General features: G+C 43.4%; 1 protein-coding gene across 2 annotated transcripts in view; it reads left to right on the top strand.

The window, feature by feature from the left end:
* LOC127586959 (protein phosphatase 3 catalytic subunit alpha) overlaps positions 1 to 24093 on the top strand; it is a 245546-nt gene that overhangs the window by 101476 nt on the left and 119977 nt on the right. For both annotated transcript variants that reach the window (XM_052045021.1, XM_052045015.1), the window contains exon 2: positions 10477 to 10677. In XM_052045021.1, coding sequence (XP_051900981.1) covers positions 10477 to 10677 — 201 coding nt within the window. The remainder of the gene's footprint in view (positions 1 to 10476; positions 10678 to 24093) is intronic.

The following is a 24093-nucleotide window of genomic DNA, read 5'->3' as shown; positions in this document are numbered from 1 at the left end:
AACTAATTTTAGTTATGTCCATTGATGCTTGAAAATGTGATCAGATTTTATGGGTCATTGGCTGATTTGATATCCGTGCCTGTCCACTGGAGCTGGTGTTTGGGCCACGTGGCTGGTTTGATATCTATTGTTGAGTATTTATTGGAGTTGGTGAATGGATTTTCAGAGTTTAAAACATCACATTTTCAATGAACTCAAAGTCCAGCCAATGGAATAATTACCTGGTGTTCTGGTATTTCACATGGGAATATGGAACAGGCCCTTTGGCCCACAGTGTCTGTGCTGAACATGATGCCAAATGAAGCTGAATCTCTTCTGCTTGCACATTATGTACTGTATATCTCTTCACTCCCTGTGTATTCGCGTGCCTGTCTAAAGCTTCAAGTGCCACTATCATATCTGCTTCAACCACCAGCCCTGGCAGCCCGTTCCAGGCTCCTATCACCCTCTGTTTTAAAAAAAATTACTTTCCCAACATATCTCCCTTAAACTTCCCCTTCTCACTTTCAATGCTTGTCCTCTAGTACTTGACATTACTTCCCTGGGAAGAAGATTCCGACTACCTACCTATCTACACCTTTCATAATCTTATAAACTTCTATAGGGTCTCCCCTCAGCCTCTGCTCCAGAGAGAACAACTCAAGTTTGTCCAACCTCTCCTTATAGCTCATACTCTCTGGTTTAGACATCCTGGTGAACCTCTTCTGTACTCTTTCAAAGATTCTACATCCTACATCCTCCCCGTAATGAGGTGACCAGAATTGCATGCAATATTTTGCATGAATAGCCACATTGGTTAATCTTGCATTTTTTTTTAGAGTGCTTTTCACAACCTTAGGTCTCCCTACACACGTCACTCAATGGGATTCATCGTCACTGTGCAGAAAACAGGGCGGCTAATGGGAGGTCAGGATGCCATAACAATGATTGATAATGATTTGATAATGTACTACTGTGATGCTGACAAATATTGTACAGCACACCAAGGAGAATTCCTGATGCTTTTCTTTAAAGTTGTGCCATAGGATCTGCAAAAGTATGTTATGCTTTGGTTTAATTGAACTTTCCTGCCTGATCCCAGAACACAATTCCCCATTGTCTAAGAGCTCTGTACCTTGTCTTTGAGTATGGATGCTCCCTTGGCACTGATTGTCCGACAGACGGGATTTTGTACTTCAGTCTTAGAAGTGGAATGAATGCACAGTTAGCTACAAGAGATTTGCCCAGGAACTGCAGCTGACTCCCAAGCAAAAATGGAAACTATAAGCTAAAGTTGTTGTTGTAATGTTTCAGAAAATATTCTCTGAATAGGTATTTCCATTCAAATATCCATTCTGCTATTCTAGAATGGCATTATCACCTGTAAGACAGCATAACATCAATACCTAAAATGTTTGAAGTATAAATGGAGACTTCTCATCAAACTTTAGTCAAAAGGATTTGGTTTCCTTCTGTATTTACTAATTTACCAATTTGGCAAATACTGAAGCATTGAGCTGGAGACTAGCCATGTAGGTCTGAGGAGGAACGTTGTGTTTTTGCTCTCAGGTGCTTGTCAGTATCTCACATGCAGATGTGTGTGGAATTGGCTGTCTGATTAGCCCCATGCAAAGTGAGTGTTAGTGAACACAGCTGTGAACTTGGGTCAGTTATGCAGCACAGCAACAGACCCTTTGGTCCAGCTCGTCCATGCCGACCCAGGTGTCTGCCTGAACTAATACCATTCACCTCCATTTGGCCCACATCCCTCTAAACCTTTCCTATCCATGTACCTGTCTACATGTTGTAATCATATCTGTCTCTATCCTGTGGCACACTAGCCTCCAGTCTGAAAAACAGCCCAGCACTACCACCCTCTGCTGCCTTCCATCAAGCCAATTTTGTATCTAGTTGGCTAGCTCACCCTGGATCCCATGTGATTTAACCCTCCGGAGCAGCGTACCATGGGGGATGTTGTCAAAGGCTTTGCTAAAGTCCATGTAGACTATGTCTACTGCGCTGCCCTCCTCAATCTTCTTGGTCACCTCTTCTAAACAAAAAATACAATCAAAATTAGGAGAGACGATTTCCTACGCAGAAAGCCATGCTGATCTCTGTAATCAGTCCTTGCCTTTCCAAGTGCAAGTAGATCCTATCTGTCTGAATCCCCTCCAGTAACTTTCCCACCACTGATGTTAGATTGTAGTTCCCTGCCTTGCCCTTGCAGCCCTTCTCAAAGGCACAACATTAGCCACCCTTCTGTCTTCTGGTACCTCGCTGTTGCTAACAATGATACAAACATCCCTGCCAGGGTCCCAGCAATTTCTTCCCTTGCTTCCCACAATGTTCTAGGGTACACCTGGTCAGGCCCAGGGGATTCATACATCTTTAAGCACCTTAAGACTGCTATCACCTCCTTTTGTAATGTGGATACATTTCAGAACACCACTGTCCTCCAAATTCCTGAGCTCCTGCAACTTTCTCCGTGGTTCTGCAATAAGCAGGAAGCTGCAGCGTGCTGTCATATTCTTTATGCTTTGAGAAGCATGGCTCTCTAGCTGTATCAGCAAGCACTGAGTGAGGGACTTCAGCAGTTGATGTGTGTCAAATCGGAAGCTTCCTCCCACCTAGCTATTATTTTGTTAATGCAGAACACCTCCGACCCCATGTAAAACTTTCTAATGGAACTGCATTTCATTATGATTCAACCAGCAATAAACCTGTCCTTGTTTCAGTCTGTTCCAAATTGTTTTTGATCTCAGGAGCCAATAGTTTAAAGTGCCACAAAGTCTGGGAATGGCAGGGCCAAAGTGGAATTGTCAGGGGTTGACTGTTGGTGCCGTTGCACCCTGTGGGTTGGTCTGTGCTTGATCATGACCAACCAGGTATAACATGCAACTTCAGGATTCCCTGCTGCACAGGTACATTTTCTAAATGTTTGTTTTCTGATATTTTAAATTTCTCTTCCCATTGTGGATAGTCCCTCCATTTATCTTTAGTTTCCTGGAAATCTGTAACAATTACCACTGCAAACTTGAAGCCATTTGAGCTTAGCATTTACTTTGCACCATGGGTGGTTCTTGAACCAGTCAGGACAAGAGTGGTTTAGTTTTCTCCAATTAAGACGTCACTGTGTAAACTGAGGAGCAAGCTAATGTGGCTCTCCATAGACTCAGCCAATTTAGAGGATTGAGGTCAAAACAACATGGCTATTAATCAAAAGGGATTGGGACATTGCTCGAAGTTACTTCTAGTATCAGACAGTAATTTAGGGGACAGATGTCAGCCTCCTGTGCCCTTTACAGCCAGTGAGGTCCTGTTGAAGCCTAGTCAGTGTTGTATCATAGAAAATGCAGCCACTAGTTTGTGCACAGTAAGCTCCCACAAAGAGTAATGTGATACACACCAGTTAATCTCTTTTCATGATGAGAAAAATAGTCAGGACTAGGAAGAATCATTTCTCCCAGGGTGGAAATGTCAAATACTAAAGGTCAGAGCTTTAAGGTGAGAGGGGGGGAACTTTTTAGAGGAAATTTATGTGGCATTTTTGTTTACCCAGATTGTGGTAGGTGTCTGAAGTGCACTGCCACAGGAAGCAGACATGATAGCAATATTTGAGGCATTTAGATGGGCACATGAACAGGCAGGGAATAGAGCAATACAGACCATGTGCATGCAGATAGGATTAATTTAATTTGGCATCATGGTGCTGATAAGGTGGGCTGAAGGGCGTGTTGCTGTGAGGTACAGAGGACTGGAGGGTAGCTAATGCAGTGCCTTTATTTAGGAAGGGCAGCAGGAATAAGCCAGGGAACTGGTGAGCCTTGCATCAGTGGTGGGAAAGTTACTTGGAGGGATTCTGAGACACCGGATTTATTTGCATTTGGAAAGGTAAGGACTGATTGGGGATAGTCAGCATGGCGTTGTGCATGGGAAATTGTGTCTCATGCATCTGATTTTTTTTTGGAGGGATCCCAATCAAGGGAGGACATGGTAAATGGTAGGGCACTGAGGAATGCGGAGGAACAAAGGGATCTGGGAGTTCAGATACATAATTCCTTGAAAGTAGAGTCACAGGTAGACAGGGTTGTAAAAAAAAGGCTTTTGGCATCCTGGCATTTATAAATCAAAGTATTGAGTATAGGAGTTGGAATGTTTTGGTGAGGTTGTACAAGTCATTGGTGAGACCAAATTTAGAATATTGTGTGCAGTTCTGGTCGCCGAACTACAGGAAGGATGTCAGTAAGATTGAGAGTGCAGAGGAGATTTACAAGAATGTTGCCGGGTCTTCAGGAGTTGAGTTATAAGGAAAGATTGAGCATGTTAGGACTTTATTCCTTGTAGCGGAGAAGAATGAGGGGAGATATGATAGAGGTTTATAAAATGATGAGGGGCATAGACAGGGTTAATGCAAGTAGGCTCTTTCCACCTAGATTAGGAGAGAGAAATATGAGAGGACGTGGCTTTAGGGTGAAAGGGGAAAGGTTTAGGGGGAACATTAGAGGGAACTTCTTCACTCAAAGAGTAGTGGGAGTGTGGAATGGGCTGCCGTCTGATGTAAATGTGGGCTCGCTCTTAACTTTTAAGAGTAAGTTGGATAGATACATGGACGAGAGAGGTCTGGAGGGGTATGGGCTGGGGGCAGGTAAATGGGACTAGCAGAATAATGTTTCGGCACAGACTAGAAAGGCCAAATGGCCTGTTTTCTGTGCTGTAATTTTCTATGGTTCTAGGTGACCAGTGGGATTGCTAAGGGCAGGGTGGTAAATGTTGTCTGCATGGACTTTAGCAAGGCATTTGACAAGGTCCCACATGGTGGACTGGTCTGGAAGGTGACAAAACGTGGATCCAGGGAGAGCTAGGCAATTGGATACAAAATTGGCTTGGTGGTAGGAGGGCACTGGGTAATAGTGGAGGGTTTTTAGATTGAAGGCCTGTGACCAGTGGTGTACAGCTGGGATCAGTGCTGGGTCCTCTGATGCTTGTCATGTATATCAATGATTTGGATGAGAATGTAGATGGCATGTGTCATAAGTTTGCAGATGACACCAAGATTTGTTGTTTAGTGGACAGTGAGGAAGGTTGTCTAAGGTTACAACAAGATATTGATCAACTGGGAAAGTGGGTAAAGGAATGGTAGATGGAATTTAACTCGGGTGTAAGGTGATGCATCTTGGGAAGTTAAACCAGGACAGGGCATTCACAGTGAATTGCAGGGGCCCTGGCGATTATTGTAGAACAGATTCACCTTGGGGTACAAGTACCCTGAAAGTGACAACACAGGTAGACAGGGTGGTGAAGGTGGTGTTTGGCATGCTTGCCTTCATTTGCTGAGGCACTGAGTACAAGAGTTGGAACACGTCACAGCTGTATGAAACGTTGGTTGGGCTGCACTTGGAGTATTGTGTGCCGTTCTGGTCACCACACTACAGCGAGGATATGATAGAACTACAGAGGGAGCAGAAAAGCTTCACAAGGATGTTGTCTGGACTGGAGGGCTTGAGTTCCAAGGAGAGATTGGATAGGCTGGGTCTGTTTTCCCTGGAGCAGAGGAGGCTGAGAGGTGACATGATGGAGGTAGATAAAATTGAGATGTATAGATAGAGTAGACAGCCTGAGTCTGTGGCGTGTCTAAAACCAGAGGGCATAGCTTAAGGTGAGAGGGAGGAGGTTTAAAGGGGATCTGAGGGGTAAATTTTTCACACAGTAACTAATATCTGGAATGAGCTGCCAGAGGAGGTGGTGGAGGCAGGAACAACATTTAAGAGACATCTGGACAGGTACTTGAATTAGCAGGGCAGAGAGGGATGTGAAATTAATGCAGGTGGGATTAGTACAGATAAGCATGGTGGTCCGCATAGACCCAGTGGGCTGAAGGGCCTGTTTTTATGCTGTACAACTGACTCTTTAGGGCGGATAACTATTTTCTGCTTTGGAAGAATTTGCATATTCTTGGGCCTATTTGCATGTTATTTTTCTCTCTCTGACTCTATTTGGTATTTGCAATGGAATGCTGAGGTTATTTTCTTGGAAAAGTCTTCCACTGAGTAGTCTTTTGACGGTATTATCGATCATAATTCCTGAGGCTTTGTACTTGGTAGTTAGTCAAACCTAACTGAAATAGTGGTTCTAAAGACTGCTACCTTGGTTTCTGTTTGTTGGTGGCTGTGATGATTTACCTGCACTGTCATCCCTGATGAACATCCATTGATCTGTGATGCACTGAAGCTGGACGCAGCCAATGCAAAGGCTCAGTGGGGAAGGACTACAGTTTAGGGTTCTTCTGCCACTGGAGAAGGAGGGGTGGGGACAGGTGAGAAAGCCCCTAAATATTGTAAATACGGGACTAGGTAGCTTCCAGGGAGCCACACGTGTGGCATCGGTGCTGTTTTCTATAGAAAAAAGTAACACTAATGAATGATCTGTACAAGAATGTAAAGGTTTGCACTATTTTGTAATTGTATCTAGTTTGTCTTTTATTATGAATAAAGTTTATTTTGGAATTCTACAAACTTAGCCAAGCAGGTCTGTTTACTTTGGAAAATTAAAGAAAAAGCTTGTATTTCCTGGTTTTTAACACCTCAGCCTTTCCCCATCCTGTATCGTATCTCCAAGTTCACGAAATTCTGCACAAATACCAGTGGGTTGAAAGTTGGATGTTTAACTGTTTTAATCTTTTTCTCCCTCTGCCTTTTGATTTCCCAGTTTTGGCATTTTCTCACTCTGTGCTGTTTATTTTGTAGGGAGAGCTGTGAATTCTCTTGCCTGACTTGCATCAATGCTTAGAAGCCTCTTCTTGATGACTTAAACATGTTTGCATGGCTTGAAGTTTAGTTGCTAAATGAAGTGTGGTGCAGCGTGGCTGCTCAGAATACTGACTCGATGTTCTTGTGCCCTGATCTGCCCTCCCAATGGGATATGGCACCACACATGTTGTGTTTGAGGCCTGGCTCAATGAACTACAGGACTTAAATTGTCAAGGGGCCTTTGTTGCTATCTAGTGATCTGGTGGCTCTGCGCTCAGATGCAGGAGGGTGTGGACTTGTGGGAGGGGGTGGGGTAGGTGTGACAGTGAGATGTGGGTAGCTGTGGGTTGTGTATGACTCAGCAGTTGCCCAGGTCGTTTCATATTTAGTTTGTCTCATCTATTTCAGTTTAGTTGCTGCCACAGATGTAGAATGCATCTGGAGCACTCGTCCCTGTGGAGATGTTTATGTTTTTGATCACAACTTTGAATACTAATGGCAAACTGTTCACGTTTAATGTAAACTGCACAGGGTTAGAGGGCAGTTGTTTTCCCAAAACATTACATGATAATCGGAAGAGTGAAAATGCAGGTGTCGCAATCTTAGTTCATGAATCGTGTCCAAATCAGTGTGTGGTTTGGGATTGAATTCTGTGATGTGAGTATCTGTGCTGGTGGTTCTGGCCTCCTGTTCCTCCCTCACTGGCACCCCCTGGACTGATGAGATCTGAAGTTGCCTCTGTAAACCATCACTTTAAGAAACTTCTTAAAACCAGCTCCTGTGGTTCCTCTCTAGTTTCAGCATCTTATTCTGTATGGCTTGCTCTCCTGTTGAACTAGGTGATCTGAAGTGTTATGGTGCTCTGAAAATGCAACTTGTCCAGTTATGTTCTGTTCCCCAAAACTGATGCCTCGGAGTCCAAGATCAGGGTCTTCAGGGCCTGAGGAATATGGGCCTTTAGGGACATTTCTATCAGAAGGGGTGGGTGTGGAGATTGAAAATTGCTGTTGTTTCTTACATAGCACGTGCTCTGCCAAAAGTCATGCTGTTGTACAGCCTCAAATGCATGGTTAGAATCTTAGGCCTGGGGTATCATTATTACAGAGAGAAGCCAAGGGAAGGCGAATGGAGCTTTCCCCAGCTCAGTAAGAGTAACTATTGACCCATTCTTTCAAAGGTCACACACCGAAGCTTTTGATGAAAGTGACAGTTTTAGATTTGTGTGGGTGAACGGTGTGGATTTTACAGTATACTACCAGCAGTAACTGGATTTTTTCAAATAGTTTTGTAAATTTCAGTTTGTGATGATTAATAAGTGCAGCTGAAATTATTGATTTAAAAAGTACTCTGTGCTTACATAGAACATTACTATGCAGTACAGACCCTTCAGCCCACGATTCTGAACAGAATTTAGGACTAAACTAAATCTTGAAATGGTGCCAGAGTTTAGCATCTCTGCTTAAAAGCAAGTGTAGAATTTCGGTGTCTCTTGGTAAAATATTTATGCTGACTTGTAATAGTAGTGGAGATTTGAATCAGGCTGCTTAATGCAGTTTCATATTGGAAAATAATTGCTTTCAAGCAAAATTATCATTAAGTACCCTCTAGCACCTGAGCCATACACAGTTCGGTATTCCACAGTTTTAAAAAAAAGCCTCAGTCCTTTGTTCGAAATATATCAAAAAGAAATGGGAGGTACTTCAAAGGCTTATCTATACTGTCTGCTAATTTAGAGCTGTTTAATTCAGATAATCTGGTTTAGTTTTGCTGGAGTATTGAATTTCCTCTTCATATTATTTCATTTAAATTGGTGTAAAACATTGCATTTAGCATGAATGGATAATGGCCTTTTGCAGCTGGCTATGAAGGGTGGCTAATCTGATGAGTTCCCTTTGAGGATATAGCAGGCTTGATTTGTGAGGAATCCCTCCGCCCCCCCCCCACCGATTCTGATGCTGAAGTTCACATCAGGCCACTGTTGATCGCTTCAGCAGTACGGCCTGGGAGAGCCAGGGTATCACTGACGACACCGTCCTGATTTGTGTGTGTTACTCCAGATATTGCTGTTAGTTTTAACAGTTGGACTGTACACTGGCAGTTTTATCACCATTAGAACTACAAAAACTACGAATTCTCAGTTCCTTTTCTTATATATATAAAAAATACAGCTAGTTCTCCCCCAAAGGTGGAGTTCAATTCGTTCATGGCCTCCAGCATGCTTGCTCTTTCAATATTAGCAACAGGCAGTTGATGTTGGTATTCAGAATAGTGTCAGTTGATCCCCATATATTTTACAAGTATAGTCACTCGAGTTTAAGTTTCTGCAAAACCATTTGATTGAGGGGCTGAGATCAGTAGTTATTCTTAACAACCTCTCCGAAGGAAGGCAAGGACTTTGGTGGCTAGCTGTGGCCGTACTGAGAGTCTCGTAGAGCAGCATGCGCTGGGTGAATGGGGCTTGTGTGGGTCAGCGTGCAAGTAGCAGAAATTTGGCTGAGCTCAAGTTTATGGAGGGTGGAAGGTGTAAAGCCATTCTGGTGTGGAGAAGGGCTGCAGCTACACAAGGTGATCAGAGACGCATTTCAGGGACTGCGTCTGGCACTGTGTAATCCAAATGGCAACACGTGTTGATGCACAATCTACTTAGCTGAAAGTGTCCATTACATAAACACTCCACGTTTATACAGGTTGGAATGAGGGAGACAGCAGCACTCCCCACCAGGCTGCAGTTGAACAGTTTCTGAAGAGTTGTGTTGAATAAATGTTTGCAAATTGCCCTCCACATATTTCCATGTGTTGGGTGTTTATTTCCTCTGTTTTGGGGGAGGGGAATGATTTGGGCCCCTCCCCATGCTAGAGGTGGGTAGGTGTTTTCCCATGTGTATGAATAGATGGAGTAATTTGAGAGGATGTGATCCTGTTCTCTTTGCATTTCACTGTGTCAGGTCAGCCACCCTCTGTCTGATTGATGCAGTACAGCCCTCTGCCAATAGTTTCTGCAGAGAGTGAAGTTCTCTATCGATCTGAGTTACTGTGTACGAGCAGCAGAACCCATTCATCCCACTGATTGACAGCTGTGCATTCACAGTCCAGCGTGACCTGTGTCCCAAACATTCACAGTGACGTATTATTGATGTGTCAATTGTAATGTGGGAAGTATGGCTGTTTATGCAGAGCAAGATCCCTCAATGTTGTTATGACCACAACTTTGTTTAATAGCAATTTCAAGTCTACGTTGGCTCATGACATCAGGATTAACCCCCATCATTCTTCGAAATAGTACCATGTAGTCTGTCATGTTTACGTGGATAGGAAAGGTTCAGAGGGATAATGGGCAAATGGGACTAGCCTAGATGGGAATCTTGGTTGGCATGGACAGGTTGGGCAAAAGGTCCTGTTTCCATGCTCTGACCCTAGGTTTGTTTAATATCTGGCAAGGAAGCCAGCTTCTGAGATGGTGTAATTCTCACCTTGGGACTTTGGTCAAGTATCCAGATATGTTACTGAAGTGAGGCTTGAACTTGCAACCTCCTGTCTTGAAGGTGAGAGTGCTACTCTTTGATTTACAGCTGTGGAGTCATTACACATGCAGGAGAGGACAGCAGAAATTTGTTTCGTTCTGTTCCAGTAAATATTTGGTAAATAAAGCATCACTATAAATAAGGAAATTAAATTGCTTGAAAGCTGATGGTTCTGGAGTGTGGCAGTTCCGTGCAACACGTTCTGATGCTATGTTCCTTTTTGCCCACAGCTGTACCTTTCCCTCCGAGCCACCGATTGACCATCAAGGAGGTTTTCGACCATGATGGGAAACCCCGGGTTGATGTACTCAAGGCTCATCTTACTAAAGAAGGCCGTGTGGAGGAGACTGTTGCAATGCGGATAATAACAGAAGGAGCATCCATTCTCCGGCAAGAGAAGACAATGCTTGACATTGAAGCACCAGTCACGGGTGAGTTTCTCTGTCTCTGGTTTATTAGCCTGACTGATACCCACTGCATTATCCTCACTGCTAACACAGCTCCTTAATGTGGTTGTTGTTGGCACTGACTGCTAACTCCTGACACAGTTTATTGTAGGTGGCACAGCCTGGGTGTTTGAGCTTCGAGTAGTTTGTGTTACTCTGTTGCTGTGTAAATGTTCAGATAACTGTGTATCTTGGCTGATCCATCAGTTAGATACAGGAATAAAAAACTTGTGGCTTTGACCACCACTCGGCCCTGGGTCCTCTTCAAAATGGGGTCGCAGATCCACTTGAGGGCAGGTGGAATCATGGTTTAGAGTCATGGTTACACAGCTTGGAAACTAACCTTTAGCCCCACCTGAGTCCATGCTGACCAGTTGTAGATGGGCTGAAGGGCCAGTTTCCATGTTGTATGACCATGACACTCTCACTAATTTCTTTATTCTGCCACATTCCCATCAACTCTTCCTGCCCCTCCCCCCCTTCAGATTCACTCACTTACACCTTAGGGGCAATTTACAGCAGCCAATTAAACTACTAACTTGCATATTTTTGGGATGTGGGAGGAAACTGGAACATCTGGGGGAAACCTGTCAGGTCACAGGGAGAACATGCAAACTCCAGTCTGGAGGCCAGGATTGAACCTGGGTCGCTGGAGGTGTGAGGCATCAGCTTCATGAGCAATACTGCTTAATGACGCCTTCAGGATGCTGCCTCCATCTGTGTAACACTCCCTCAATACTGCCCCAGTACTGTCTTTCAGATGGTGAGAAACTCCTTCAGTTTTGTCCCACCAGAATAGTGATCCCACAGTACTTTTGACAGTGTGAAGCTCCCTCAGCACTGCTATTGGTTTAGATTTTGTCTTTGAGTCTCTGAATTGTAGCTTAAACACTCAACCTTAAACTCTGAGTGTGGCTTCTGAGTCATGGCTCCAAAGTAGAGGTCAGATAATTGGGAAATCTCAAACAACCTACTGGAGGTACTCAGCGGTTCCTCCAGCAGACTGTGTGTTGCTCCAGATTCCAGCATCTGTGGTCTCATGTTTCCATTGAGACATCTCACTGAAGTCTGGGACTTCAGCGTTAATGGAAACGTTTTGTCACATTTCTTTGGTCATCGTGTTGTGGGGCAAGCCTGCTGGAGCAGCCGTCTGTCTCTTCATTAATTTTATTTTTTATGTACGGCTATTAACAGAATAGTTACTGCTATAGTGAAGTGCTGGGTTCGGCACTGATCTCTATTTCACAGAATATGTACTGGGAGGCGCTGGGTGTGGTGCTTAAAAGAAGATTCACAATTGGGATATCAAAGAGCTGATAAGACTTCATGGACCAAATGAGCTGTTTCAGTAAAATTCACGCAATTTTGGTGCTTGCATATGTTGAGTAACACTGATTTGTTTACAGCAGAGAATGGTTCTGGCTGCAGATCTTGTACTGATGCTCTGTGGGGTCATTATACTGATAGAAAGTGAATGCTAACTCTCGGCAACTTGTGTTTCTCCACTGAATGTAATATGTCTCCAATGTACAATTGTATACAATTTTGAAGCTCTGTTATAAATGGTCCACTACTTTGTAATTTTCAGTTAGAATAAAACTGATAAATTAGATATTTCACATCTAATCTGAGGCCAATTAATCTGTTGGTATGGACAGAGTTGGGGCAAGGTTTGTACATATACAGGTGAATGACTAATGCCCCCTTAATCATTTGTTCCAGCTTGTCTAATCCTACTTCTGTTCCCATCGAACGGTAATTTATAATAGCTTCCCCACTTGCAAAAACTTAAAAATTCATCTGAAACCACAATTCTCATTTTTAAGAAAATGATTTCACCTTCTAGATGGTGCAAAGTACTCCTTCCAGCTCCTCCACCTTCCCGCGTGCTTTGGTTTACACAATTTCTACTTCCTTGCTCAGGGCCTAGGAGCTTTAGTGACACTATAGATAAGATTCAAATCCAGCAAGACAGCAGTGCAATTTTTTTACATGTCACCAACTTTTGTAGCATAGTGGTTAGCACAATGCTTTACAGCGCCAGCGACCCAGGTTCAAATCCGGCCACTGTCTGTAAGGAGTTTGTACGTTCTCCCCGTCTCTGCGTGGGTTTCTTCTGGGTGCTCGGGTTTCCTGCCACATTCCAAAGACTTATGGGTTAGGAAGTTATGGGCATGCTACGTTGGCGCCAGAAGCGTGGCGACACTTGAGGGCTGCCCCCAAAAATCACTACGCAAAAGATGTGTTTCGATGTACATGTGACTAAGGGAGATCTTAAAAAAAGAGGGAGATCTTAAAAAAATAGTTTTAGGTGTTCAAGCTGAGGTGGTCTGAAATGAGAAAGGACAGTCTGGCTAGTCTTCATATCCATGCGATGTCCACAAGGGATCTGTTACGTTTGAGTTGTTCTGGCCACTTGCATGGTCATTTGATGCAGCCACCAAGTCAGAGTGCATGTAAGAGTTGTACAATTGCAGCTGTGAGATTAGTATACTAAGAAACAGGTTGAATGGTTGAGGGAGGAGTGTTTGTCAGGAGATGGCATAGTCAGAGTTGTACAGCACAGGAATGGGCCATTTGGCCCACCACGTCCATGCCGACCTTTTCGCCCATCTACGTCATCCCACTTGCCAGCATTGGGTCCATATTCTTGCATCTTTCCTATTTAAGTACCTGTTTAAATGCCTCAAATGTAGTATTGTGTCTGACTCCACCCTCTGGCAGCATGTTCCAGATATCAGCCACTCTGCACTTCAATAAAAAAAACTTTCCCTCCAAATCCCCATTACAATTCCTCTTCCTCAGTGTAAACCTATGCCCTCTTTGTTTTTTGAAACCCCTATCATGGGAAAGAGCTTCTAACCATCTACCCTATCTGTGCCTCTCAGAATCTTATACTTCTATTAGTCACCCCTCTGCCTCCTCTCCAGGAAAAACGAGCCCAGCCTGTCCAATCTCTCCCCATAACTAAAGTCCTCCAATCCAGGCAACGTCCTGGTCAATCTCCACTGGACTCTCTCCAGCGCAACCACATGCTTCCTATAGTGCAGATAACCACTGTTGTAAAATTGCAGTATAACATCCCAATTTCCATATTTTATGCCCTGACCCATGAAGGCAAGCATGCCATGTGCTGCCTTGACTATCCTGTCAACTCGTTTTACCAATTTCAGAGACACAAAGTGTCTCTATTCATCAACATTCCCTAGTGCCCTACAATTAATTGTGTGTCCTACCCCTATTTGACTTCCCAAAATGTATCCCCTTGCATGGGTTGGGATTCAATTCCATCTGTCAATGCTCCACCTTCCTTGCTATACACAACACCAACTTTTGTATCATCTGCAAACTTAATAATCATACCTCCTACATTCACATCCAAGTCATTAATATGTCACAAGCAGTAAAGGTCCCAGCACTGATCCCTGCGGCAGGCCACTGGTCACAAACTTCCACTCAGAAAAGCATCCTTCAATCCTCCTATCACCAAGCCAATTTTGGATCCCATTAGCCAGATTGCCTTTTATCCCTTGTGCCTTTACCATTTGGGTCCTTATCAAATGCCTACTAAAATTCCAATAGATAGGGTCTATACCCTGCCGTCATTCATCTTGGTCTCCTCTTCAGTAGATCCTTGCCATCAGCAATGTTGTGTTTAGTAGGAAAGTGTGGGGCATGGTTGGGAAGGAAGCATGTGGTGACACAGTTCAGGGAGCCTGTGCAGAGTGCTGGATACAGGAGCAATGGAAAATTATTCATTCTCCTTGGATGTTTCCCATCACTTATTCACAGCTATAGTCTATATCAGATTATAGTACAGAGGTACTAATTGGCTCTTTGAATTTGTTGAGCTCTTTTGAGGGGCAACCGTTAATTCCACTTATTAAAATTTAAGCCCTCACAGAGCAATTGAACCATTGCAGATTCACAGTTTCTATACATGGTAAACACTCCCCAGTGTTTTTGCAATTCACTTTTCTGGTGTCAGATGTGATCAGTCACTAATGCCTTGAATAAAAATTTTGGAAACTAAAATTGAGCAGAATTATTCAAAAAATGCAAAATTATTAGTAAGCGGCTTCGAAAATCCACTTCCATTTGGAAGCTAGAGGTAACCGGATAGTAAAACTAGACTGTAGATGTCAGCAAGCTGGAAAAAGGGAATATGCTCCTGGAATCATTGAAAACATGACAGAAGTCATTCAGCCTGTTCTATATGCGCATTTTCAGAAAGAGCTACCTGACTTAATCCCATTTTCTACTCTCCATCTGATGCCCTGGAGATCATGGCATCTCAAGTACGCAACCCAGAACTGTTTAAATGTGAAGAGGACATTTGTCTTTACCACTTTTCAGCCTCTGTTTCTTGTGTTTTGTTTTTGAGATGAGTGCGTCACTGGCAAGGCCAGCTTTTATTGCCCTCCTTAATTGTCCTGGGAAAGGTGGTGGTGAGATGCTACCTTAAACCATTGCAGTCCTCTGGTGAAGGCTCCCATGGTGCTGCTGGGAAGGGAGTTTCAGGATTTGACCCAGCAGCACCAAAGGAAAGAACAAGAAATTTCCAAATCTGCAGTGTGAGGGACCTGCAGGTGATGGGGTTTCCATTTGTCTGCTGCTTTCGTTGTTGGTAAAGGGAGGTGCTGTCAAAGTTACCTGGGCAAATAACTGTAGATCGTTTATTGCAGCAATGGTGCACATCAGTCATACAGCATGGAAACAGGCTCTTAGGCCCACGGCAACCATTAAATACCCATCTTTAAATTCACAAACCCATCTATGCAGTTGTTGGATGGTGTGTAATTAAGTGGTGAGCTGTTTGACTGTTTACCAAGGTGGCTGGCTGTAGAAGTATTGGAGGATCTTGCAGAATTGTTATGTGAAGTGCCCAAAGCAGTCTGCACAAGGCCTCAGCTTGGGAATCCATCAAGTGTTGAGTTTTAAAAGTCATCTTCAAGAGGGCATTACTGTGCACAGGGAACATGGGGGAAGGGTCTGTAAGGTTACCCTCTGAGCTCCTGTCAGGGCAGTGGAGAAAGGCAGTAATTGGGCTGAAATACTCAACTTTCCTGGCAGTACTGCACCCTCACTGAATTTCACCCTCTGTGCCCACAGATCAAGGAAGATGTAATCTATAGTTTTCAGCAAAATGATGAAGGGAATTAGCTGAGTTACTGGTTAATATTTATAGGGACTGTTAAATATTATTTGGGGAGGATGGTGAATATAAAGCTGAGATACGGAGAGGAGGAGTTGTGTGTGAATTGGAGAATTTATAGCCAGTGAGAAAGTGCTTGAGACCATTTAACACAATGTCATTAAAATTCATCCAAAGAGCCAAGAGTCAGTCTTGGTTTAGTCTTAAACTGCTTGTCTCAGAACTCTTGAAATTCTTTGAGAAAGAGCTAAATTGCTAAGCGAGGGCTTTCTGGATATAATGGCGTTGAATTTTCACAGGGCATTTGATAAAGTTCCAAGTGTAAGTAATTTTTAAACCAAGGCTAAGTCTTGTGAAATTAATGAAAGTTTGCCGGTGGGAATAAGCCATGGGAAGCTGTTCTTTAACAGAAGAAGCTGTGATTGAGGGAGGGAGGGAGTAAAAATTATTTTTATAGTTGTGTAATGACCCAATCAAATGAAACCAGCTCCGGATGCACTGGCCTCAGAGCAGAAGTGAATTATGGGACCCCAGAGGGCTGGCAGCCAATGAACCCAAATATTTTTTACAACTCTCCAATTTCACTGGCCTGGGGATCTCAGCATGTTTCATTCAGCTTGTGATGTCTTTTTGAGTTTTGAACATCTGCACTGTCACTGCTGGTTCACTAACTGAATAGTTTATTCAGATCATGTAACCTATAACAGGGTGGAAGTAAGGGGTCAAAGCGTGTGCCAATGCGAGAGATGAAAATTCATTCCGTATGATTTACACTGCAGACCCAGGCCATTTGACTTGCTTGCTCCTGCCCCTACCAAGATTCCTCCCATCCCCGCTTCTCCATCTCCCTATCACCATCTCCTGTTCCTCTTGTGCGTTTATTCAGCTTTGCCTCAAGCCTGTCACTGCTGCTCATCTCCACCCTTCCCTGCGGGAACCAGTTTTGCATTTCCATTGTTCATCAGGAAAAAGTTTATCCTGAATTCCTTAATAGATTTATTAGTACTTTTTAAAACCCCTTGATGTCCCCGAGTGCAGACACCTTCTATCAAGTTTATCCTCGGTGTGTTGACCTTTATTAGATCACCCCTCAGAATTCTAATTTTGTCCAGAGGAAAATCTGAGCATGTTCGATCTTTCCAGGTAATTACAACTTTTAAGTGCTGATATCATCCTTGTGATCCTTCTCCAATGCCTCCATTTTCATCCTAGATCTGAAGACCAAAACCATGTCCAATTCTCCCAGTGTGGTCGAGTTATAGTAACAAGACTTGCATTTTTCTGTTTTATTTGTCTAGAATAAACATTATTCAACCAGTCACTGGTGAATAGATTTTAATTTAGCTAATCCAGATAAATAGTCTGTGTTCAGCCAGGGATTTGCCTGGTACCTGTGGTCTGAAAAGTCCTGGGGGGAGAGGCCAGGAGTAGAAGACAGTTATTTCTCTTGATAGTGCCTTGCGTAAATTCACATTAAGTTGAACGTCAGAGTTCTCTGTAACAGAAGTTATGGGAACATTTGATTCTGTTCCAAATCATGATGGCATTTGGTACAAAATAGGAAAAACCATTCCCAGGGCAGGGAGGTTTTAACCAAAAGAAAAGATTTAAGGCACCTGTCAAAGGGAGCAGAGTGACAAGGAAAACCTTTACACAGCATGTTGATGTGATCCAGAGTGTGCTGCCTGAAAAGCAGTGGAAACAGGTTGGTTGTGAACTTTCAAAAAGGGAATAAATAATTAGGGGCAAAGTTGAGGTACCAGTACAGGCCGAAAGGCCGCTGTGTTGTCATATCGTGAAGTGGTTCTCCCCAGTGGGTGCTGACTCCAGAACCTCACGAATGCTCGTTGGCTCCCTAACCAACAGACCACCTACATGTTACCCGGAGACAACAGGCTAACCCACCACATCACGGGTGGTGAGGAGGGTAATCAAGCCACAGGATGATGTAGACTGAGATGGGCAGATGGAATTTCATCTAAGTGCAAGGTGATGCACTTTGGGAGGACTAATAAAGGACATGATGAATTGCAGAACCCTAGAGATCTTGATGTACACGTCCAAGGATCTCTGAAGGTGGCAGCACAGGTAGACAAGGTGGTTAAGAAGGCATATGGGATGCTTCCCTTATTAGCCAGGGCATAGAATATAAAAACAGGGAGGCAGAGTACATCTTTATAAAACATTATTTAAGCCACAGCTGGAGCACTGTGTGCAGTTCTTGTTGCCACACTGTAGGAAGGATGTGACAGCACTGGAGAGGGTGCGGTGGAGATTCACCAGGAAGTTGCCCAGGGTGGAGCATTTCAGTTATGAGGAGAAACTGGAACAGAGGTGGAGGGAGGGAGGGGAAACTGTACAAGCACGTAGTGGGTAATGCTGTAATCGTGGTGGACACTAATCTACATGTAGACAATGCCAAATTGGAGATGATAAGATGGGAAATTCATGGAATATGAGATGGTTTTCGAGATAAATATGTTGAGGCAGTAATGAGACAATGGGCTATTTTAGATCTAGTATTGTGTTATGATAAAGGACTAATTAATAATCTTGGTGTAAAGGGATCTTTTGGAAAGAGTGATGATATAGAATTTTATATTGAGTTTGAAAATGAAGCAATTCAATCCAAAACCAGGGTCTTAAATGTAAACAAAGGAAACTATGAAGATATGAGGGGCAAGTTGTTTGTGCTTGATTGGGAAAAGGTATCCTAATACTCTCAAGGCACAAAAACACAAGCAAAGCTGACCTGTCCATGGCTGACAGGAGAAATTAAAGATGGTATTAAATCAAAAGAGGGTTCTTGTAAATGTGCCAGAAATAGCGGTAGGACTGAAGGTTGGAAGCATTTTACAACTCAGCAAAGGACAAAAAGAGGACCAAGAAATTGATAATGAAACACAAAAATGGACTGTAAGATGTGTGAAAAGAAACAAGATTGGAATTAGTTTATTGTTATCACATGTACTGAGGTACAGTGAAAAACTTGTCTTGCATACCCTTCCAACAGATCAATTCATTACACAGTGCATTGAGATAATACAAGGTAAAACAATACATAATGCAGAATAAAGTGTTACAGTTATAGAAAAAGTGCAGGCAGTCAGTAAGGTGCAAGGTCTTAATGAGGTAGATTGTGAGGTCAAGAGTCCATCTTATCATTCTAGGGAACTGTTCAATAGTCTTATAAGAGCGGGATAGAAACGGTCCTTGAGCCTGGTTGGTATGTGCTTACAGCCTTTTGTATCTTCTGCCTGATGGGACTGGGGAGAAAAGAGAATGTCTCAGGTGGGTGGGGTCTTTGATTATGCTGGCTGCTTTACCGAGGCAGCGAGAATTGTAGACAGAGTCCATGGAGGGGAGGCTGGGTTCTGTGATGTGCAGAGCTGTGTCCACAACTCTCTGCAGTTTTTTTGCAGTCATGGGCTGAGCAGTTGCTGTATCAACCCATGATGCATCTGGATAGGATGTTTTCTATGGTACTTTGATAAAAATTGGTGAGGGTCAATGGGGACGTGCCAAATTTCTTTAGCCTTCTGAGGAAGTAGAGGCACTGGTGTGCTTTCTTGGCCAATGTGGTTGGACCAGGACAGGCTACTGGTGATGTTCCTAGGAACTTGAAGCTGTCAGCCCTCTCGACCTCAACACTGTTAACGTAGACCGTTGATTAGCCATGGTAAATAAGGATCCCTTGCAGACATATGGGGTGATTTGTCAGGAACAAGGAAATGGCAGAGACTATTAGTCTTCACAGAAGAAGGCAAAACTCCTGCCAGAACTGATAGAGAACAAAGGTTGAGTGAGACTGAGGAAATGAAGGAAACCTGCAGTAATACCAGGAAAGTTGGGGAGACTGAAAGCTGATAAATTGCAAGGAACTGAAGATTACATCCCAGAGTTTTGAAAAATTGGCAGTGGAGGTAGTGAGTGCTCTGCTTGTCATCTTTCAAACTTCTATAGATTGTGGGATGGTTCCTGCAGATCCCACTGTTTACGAAAAGAGGAGGAGGAAAAATGAGCAATCACCAGCTTGTTAGACTCTCAACAGAGGTAGAGAAAATGCTGGGATCCATACTGAAGGGTGTAATAACAGAAGGCCTAGAAAATAGGATTCAGCAGAGTCAGTGTGGGTTTACAAAAGAAAAATCATGTTTGACTAACCTATTGAAGTTTGAGGATGAGACTGGTAGAATAGGTAAGGGGGAGCCACTGGATGTGGTGTTTATATTTTCAGAAGGCTTAAGATCCCACACATGTTGGTGAATAAGGTCACAGCATATGGAATTGGCGGTAATATACTACCGTAGAATGAGAATCAGCCAACAGACGAAGCCAAGAGTAGGAATGTTGGTCTTTCCCAGGTCGGTAGCCTATGACTAGTGGGTTACTGCAGGGACTGGTGCTTGTGCCCCAGCTATTCACAATCCATATCAGCAATTTGGCTGAGAGATCAAATGTCATATCTCCAGGTTTGCTGAAGGTACAAAACTAGGTGGGATTGTGGTTCACGGAGCATGTAAAGAAGCCACGAGAGTGCAGACAAATGGGTGAGAACAAGGCAGATGGAATTTACACAGAATAATGTGAGGTCATCTGCTTCAGCGTGCAAGACAAAAGCAGTTTTTTTTAATGAGAAATTGGAAAATAGTTCAAACTGGGAATTCCTGTTTTAAGAAGCTAATGGAGGTCCAGCAGGCAGTTAAAAGGGCAAATGGTATGTTGGTTTTCATTGCAAAAGGATTTGAGAACCAGAGTGAAGAGGCCTTACTGTAATTATATAGGGCCACACGTGTACTGTATGGCATTTAGGTCTGCTTATCTTAGAACAGACATACTTGCCATAGAGGGAGTGCAGCGCAGATTTACAAGCCTGGTTTCTCAGTTGGTGGATAGAGGTAACTTTGAAACTTGCAAAATGTTGACAGGGCTTGACAGGCTGGATGTAGGGAGGAAGTTCCCTGGTCTGAGGTGTATTCATCAGACTTGGATTTATTATCACTGACACATGAGATATGTTGTTTTGCAGCAGCAGCACAGTGCAAAGACACACAAATCTATAAATTACAAAAATAGAGTAAAAAAAGGAATAACAAAGTAGTGTTTATGGATTCATGGATCAGTCAGGAATCTGATGGCAGAGGGGAAGAAGCTGTTCCTAAATTGTTGAGTGTGGGTCTTCAGGTTCCTGTACCTCCTTCCCAATAGTAGTAACGAGAAGGGGGCATGTCCCAGATGGTGAAGGCCCTTAATGATAGGTGCTGCTGCCTTGAGGCACCGCCTCTTGAAGATGTCCTCGATGGTTGGGAGGGTTGTGCCTGTGATAGAGCAGGCTGACTCTACAACCCTCTGCATCTCTTGCGATCCTGTTCATTGGAGGCGCCATACCAGGCTGTGATTAAACCAGTCAGAATGCTCTCCACCATACATCTATAGAAACTTGTAAGAGTCTTCGGTGACATACCAAATCTCCTCAAACTCCTAACAAAGTAGAACTGCTGGCGTGCCGCCTTCATGATTGCTTCATTGTGTTGGGCCCAGGATAGATCTTCTGAGATGTTGATGCCCAGGAACTTGAAGCTGTTCACCCTTTCCACTGCTGACCCCTCATTGAGGACTGGTATGTGTTCTCCTGACTTCCCCTCCCTGAAGTCCACAATCAATTCCTTGGCCTTGCCGACATTGAGTGCGAGGTTCTTGTTGTGACACCTCTCAAACAGCCGATCTATCTCACTCCTGTACCCCTCCTCATCGGCATCTGAGATGTCTCAGCCCATGTGTCAGTCTCATAATAAGAGCCCAGACATTGAGGACTATGATGGCAAATATCATCACTTGGGTAGTAAAGGTTAGGAACTCTATCCTGAGAGACTGTGGTGGCCAAGTTGTTGAATATATTTGCGCAAATAGTTTTCTAGATATAAAAGGTATTCAAGGGGTAAGGGGAGAATATGGGTTGAGATGGATTGTCTAATGGTTAGCCTGTTATCCTTGGGTTACATTGATAGTGGTCTGGTAGCCATCCCAGTATAAGAATCAGGAACAGGGTAGACTACCTAGCCGTTTGAGCCTGTTCTATTCAAGATCATGGCTGATTTTTTTTCACCTCTGCTTCATTTTCCTGGAAATTCATCGATCTGTTTTGAACAAATTCCATGACTGATCCTCCTCAGCCCCCAGGTAGAGAATTCCAAAGGGTCTTCACCCTCTGAATGAAGCAATTCTCATGCATCCTCAAAGCCTATCCCTTACTCTAGACTTGGTTGAGCCTTGTCAGAAATTTGTGTCCTTCGTGAGATCTCGTGAGACCTTTAATGAATAGAGGTCTAAAACACCTACCTCTCCTGATGTGGTAGTCCCACCACCCCAGGAGTCACTTTGGCTAACTCATTGCACTATCTCTGTGGCAAGTATTTCCTTTCTTGGGCAAGGAAGCCAAATCTGCAATATTCCCCCAGGTGTGATCTCACTTATAAAACTGTACGTGTCATAGAGTGATTATAAACTAAACCATCAGACTGCTGTATGTGTGACTGAGGGCTAACCACCAGACTGCTGTGAATGTAACCTTGTGTTATGGGGATAGCTACCAGGCAACTGTTTGTGTAACCTGTTGTACTAAGCTGAACAGTGATTAAGGCCTGGGCTGTCCTTCCCCCGGGGCTTTCAAAGGAGAATTTTGCTTTTGGTTAAAGTGGATACAATGGAAAGAAATGCAACTATTTTTGAGAGATTACCTTCCTAAAACCTTCAAGAAAAAAACTAAAAGTTTTCAACTGAATCTTGCAGTGAACTGGAGCACATTTTCTCGGTGTTGCTTTGCTTTTTGTACTGATGCAGACACACTTCCTCACTTGCGTTTCATCTCATATTCTTTTATTAAAAATCTCAGGAGACGGTAACCGTGGTCATGAGTCCAAGGCCAGGATTTCTCTACACCTGCTTGGTTTTATTTTCTCAAGGGTAGAAGTCTGTGTGTTGCCCTCGGAAAAGCTTGTAACAGATGGTGGGCACTAGGGGTGGTGTAATTCCATGAATAGACCAGTGGCTTGTAGTAGTGCTTCTCAATCTGGTGCCTGACCTGCTGTTTACAAGGACACAGTATGAAATAAGATGCTCCATAAATCTGTGGCGTAATAATTTTCTTCACATTACAGAAGGGTTGAAATACTCATTTTTCTAGAAGGAATGGAAGAGAATTTGGATGTTTTCTTTGTTTTGGAAGTACTTATGACCTGATTATCTTGCTCTCTTCTACTTGCAGTTCTCAAATGCCTGCAAATAAAATACTGATAGTTTCTGTCGTGAAATATCTTTTTCTGTGGCTGGGATAGATTAGTGGCACCAGGTCTAGTTTGGCATTGATGTCAGTTTACTTTCAATGTCTAAGTATTTTCCTAGTTGTTAAACATAACTGAGCATTTGTTGAATGGCTGGCTATTATTTGTGTTCATTTGATCCAATACTAATGGACTCTGCTATTTAAAATGAAATTTATAGCTGCATTTTCCTGAACTCTGTGTAATCTTTTATTGTTGACCTGCCCCTTTGGTAGCTCTCCCGGTGTAGATTCTGGTCCTCACATAAACCTGTTGAAGACTGTGCTTGCTCCAGGCTGACGAGGGTAGAAATGCAGGATGAGCTTGTTACATCTTGGCTCCACCCATCTGCTCTAGTGCAAGTGAGGGTCCCTATTCAAGGATAGGGGAATTTCTTTTGCCAGTGTTGTTCGGCATTAGCACAGTGACCAATTGGACTGGCCATTTAACACATCTACTGCTGGTGAACCTGTCTTGTATATGGTGGCAGAATTTGGCCATTTTTACTTTACTCTTTCCTGGAGGTTGGGCATCACTGACGAGGTTAGCCATTACTGGCCGTCCCTTGAGAACATGAACTGCTGCCTTGAACATAGAACAGTACAGCACTTAACAGGCCATTCGACCCACATTGTTGTGCCGATCCTGATGCCAATTTATACTAAATATCCTCTTCTTGTGTATCATGAAGAGGACATTTATTCTTTCCATTTCCTTCATATTCATGTGTCTATCTAAAAGCCTCTTAAACTCCACCAAACTGCCTGCTTCCCCTACTCCCCCTCCGTAATCCATTCCAGGTACCTAGTGTGTAAAACAAAAACAATTTGCCCCTCACGTTGCCTTTAAACTTTCTGCCTCTGACCCTAAAAGCACGTCCTCTGGTATTTGCTATTTCTACCCTGGGGAGACTGTCTACCCTATCTC

Source organism: Pristis pectinata, chromosome 2, assembly GCF_009764475.1.
Source record: "Pristis pectinata isolate sPriPec2 chromosome 2, sPriPec2.1.pri, whole genome shotgun sequence".
Lineage (NCBI taxonomy): Eukaryota > Metazoa > Chordata > Chondrichthyes > Rhinopristiformes > Pristidae > Pristis > Pristis pectinata.
Note: the sequence above shows the minus strand (reverse complement) of the source record. Positions and strands in the feature narration are given on the sequence as shown.